This window comes from Nematocida ausubeli (genome assembly GCF_000738915.1).
Source record: "Nematocida ausubeli strain ERTm6 chromosome Unknown supercont2.16, whole genome shotgun sequence".
In the NCBI taxonomy this organism is placed as follows: Eukaryota; Fungi; Microsporidia; genus Nematocida; species Nematocida ausubeli.
Window position 1 is genome coordinate 1 of NW_026515649.1, and position 2368 is coordinate 2368.

General features: G+C 36.6%; 1 protein-coding gene across 1 annotated transcript; it reads left to right on the forward strand.

Annotated features, from left to right (window-relative positions):
* NESG_02480 (uncharacterized protein) lies at positions 1-2096 on the forward strand (the record flags this gene model as incomplete). Its single annotated transcript, XM_053050081.1, has 1 exon — positions 1-2096. A coding segment is annotated over one exon (2096 nt), but the record flags the coding sequence as incomplete, so codon positions are not given.
* Positions 2097-2368: the final 272 nt, after the last annotated feature.

Here is a 2368-nt window from a genome sequence, read left to right on the forward strand (position 1 = left end):
ACTTTATGTCAAGGAAGAAAAGACCAAATGATTCACAGCCCATGGATGCACCCCACCAGACCAAAAGAACAATTTACACCCATTGTGTGAATCTCTCAACAGATCTACTATATCTTGAGCCGGTTGCAGATGTTGTTCCTGTTCCAATGAAGATGAACAGTTTACTGTCTCTTTGTTTAAAGACTATGGGACTGTGTCTGCCTGCTGGGGAGAATTCCATTAATAATGGTATTTTAGAGCCCATTGCAGGATTTACTGACTATTGCGAGACTGTGCTACTGGGCCTGTTCTGTACTATTGCGTATAACCCAAAGGAGAATATATTCACAGTTGACCACATAAAGTCTGCCTCTAAGCAGCTGAAAAGCTTTTTCCGAAAACACAAATACATGTATGGAGCAGTGACAGAGGAAATGCACGATGAGTGGAACCAAGTAATGGGGTGTCTATCAGATCCAAACATACAATATATGCGGCCAGACAGAAACCAGCTTGTGCCAGGAATAGTAAACATGCTGTATGTCATTAAAGAGATAGCAGGAGTGGGTGATACAGTGCAGATAGATGAGTTTAGAGAAAGACTAAAGAGGATAGAGGAGGAGCAGAAGGTCCAGGAAGTAAAACTTATTTATAGAAAACTTACAAAAGATGCAAACAATACAGAAGAAAAGAAAAATGAAATGAAATTACAAATATTAGGCGTGATTGATGTGAAAAGACTGAATAAAATAAGGGTCCTTGATGAGAAACTTAGAAAAGAAAAAAACAGAAAAGAAGCAGATGAAATCAAGCGAGAGATACACGAACTAATGGATATTGACTTGTTATATAAAAGTTATACTGAGCAAGAGGAGGTGCTGAAAACTGAACTAGAAAACAATATAAAAGAATATCTGACAGAAGTAATTACGAAAATTGCAATAGCTAAGGATGTCACTATTTCAATAGATTTCATGTTTAAAAAGACTGTTAAAGAAAGCTGTAGCGATGCATTTGCCGATTTAACCATACTTTATGGACATGCATCTTATCACCATTCTTTTAACGCTTTTTTTAGGTATAGCCCAAAAGTGATAGAAGTGAATTTTAGCATCACTTCTAATGGAATTGATGCGCCATGTCCAGTGGAGAACAAAATATCGGGGATATTTGAGAGAAAAGCGCCTATTCTAGAAATATATGAATTAGAGCGCAGTAGATATTATAAACCAACAAAGATGAAACAGGGCACACTTTTCTATGTGGATATAACCCGAGATTTGGACATAAATCTGCTTGATATTCTAATGCACATTCCAAAACACAAAATATATATTATATGGGCTCTGCTGCTACATGCAATAGACAGAAATCTTGACAGCGGCCACCCTTTTGTGCGCCTGGCAGATAACCTCCTGGAGAGTGCTCGCTTCATGTATATCGACCAAAAGAATGAAATGTTTATGCTGCTTAGCCTCATCTCAGTAGACAAGTACTATCCGCACATAACCATAGACGAGCATGCGTATGGAAATGAAGAATATTTTGCAGAAGTAATAGAGAATCTATTGGAGTTGGCAAACAGTGCAACACTTGTGTCCCGCAAAGTGTGTGCTGATATAATAACTAAACTAATGATTAAGTTGTTGAGGACTTTCCGGAGAGATAATGAATATTCAGAATTGAAGTGTTTTGCTAGAAGGCTCAATAATAGACCCGAAGCAAAATCTTTATTTGTCAAGATTTTGACACTGGATGGAACCACCGTGGAGTATATTGCTAGAATTGTTCAATCTACGCAGGGAATGGGAGATGAAGACCCCGCTGATGGTTGTAAGGGATACATTAATGTGTTTTTGATGTGGATTATTCAGAATACAATTGAATCTAAATGTAATTACTGGCAGGCTATAGTAAAAGGATGCTATGACTTAATTGACATAACAGAACTCAGAAAGAGAAATTTTAGTGATCTTTCTTCTTTATTCGGTCGTGCTACAGGTCTATTACCCGTGTTTAGATTCATAAAACCTATAGTGTGCGTTGAGCATGATGCAGAGAGCGTGGAAAGGTTTGGATCAATCAAAGAGCTATTTAATGAACTTGTGCATTGGTAAGAAAACTTTAATAAAGCTATTTAAAATTTGTGTGTTAAAACTTGCTGCATGTGAGTCTGTATAAATAGGCTGTTTTAAATATATTCTCTAAGAGAGCAGTAAGGAGCAGTAAATATAATTGTGATACAGCTAGCTTAGCTATACATAGCCATACTGTTAGTTGTTCACTATATGTTTGCTAAGTATAAAATATTTTAATTCTAGCTGTGCTATGTGAAGAAGCTTTGCACAAAGTACTTTAGCTTTAATTCTTTAGAAATAGTAGAGAAAAA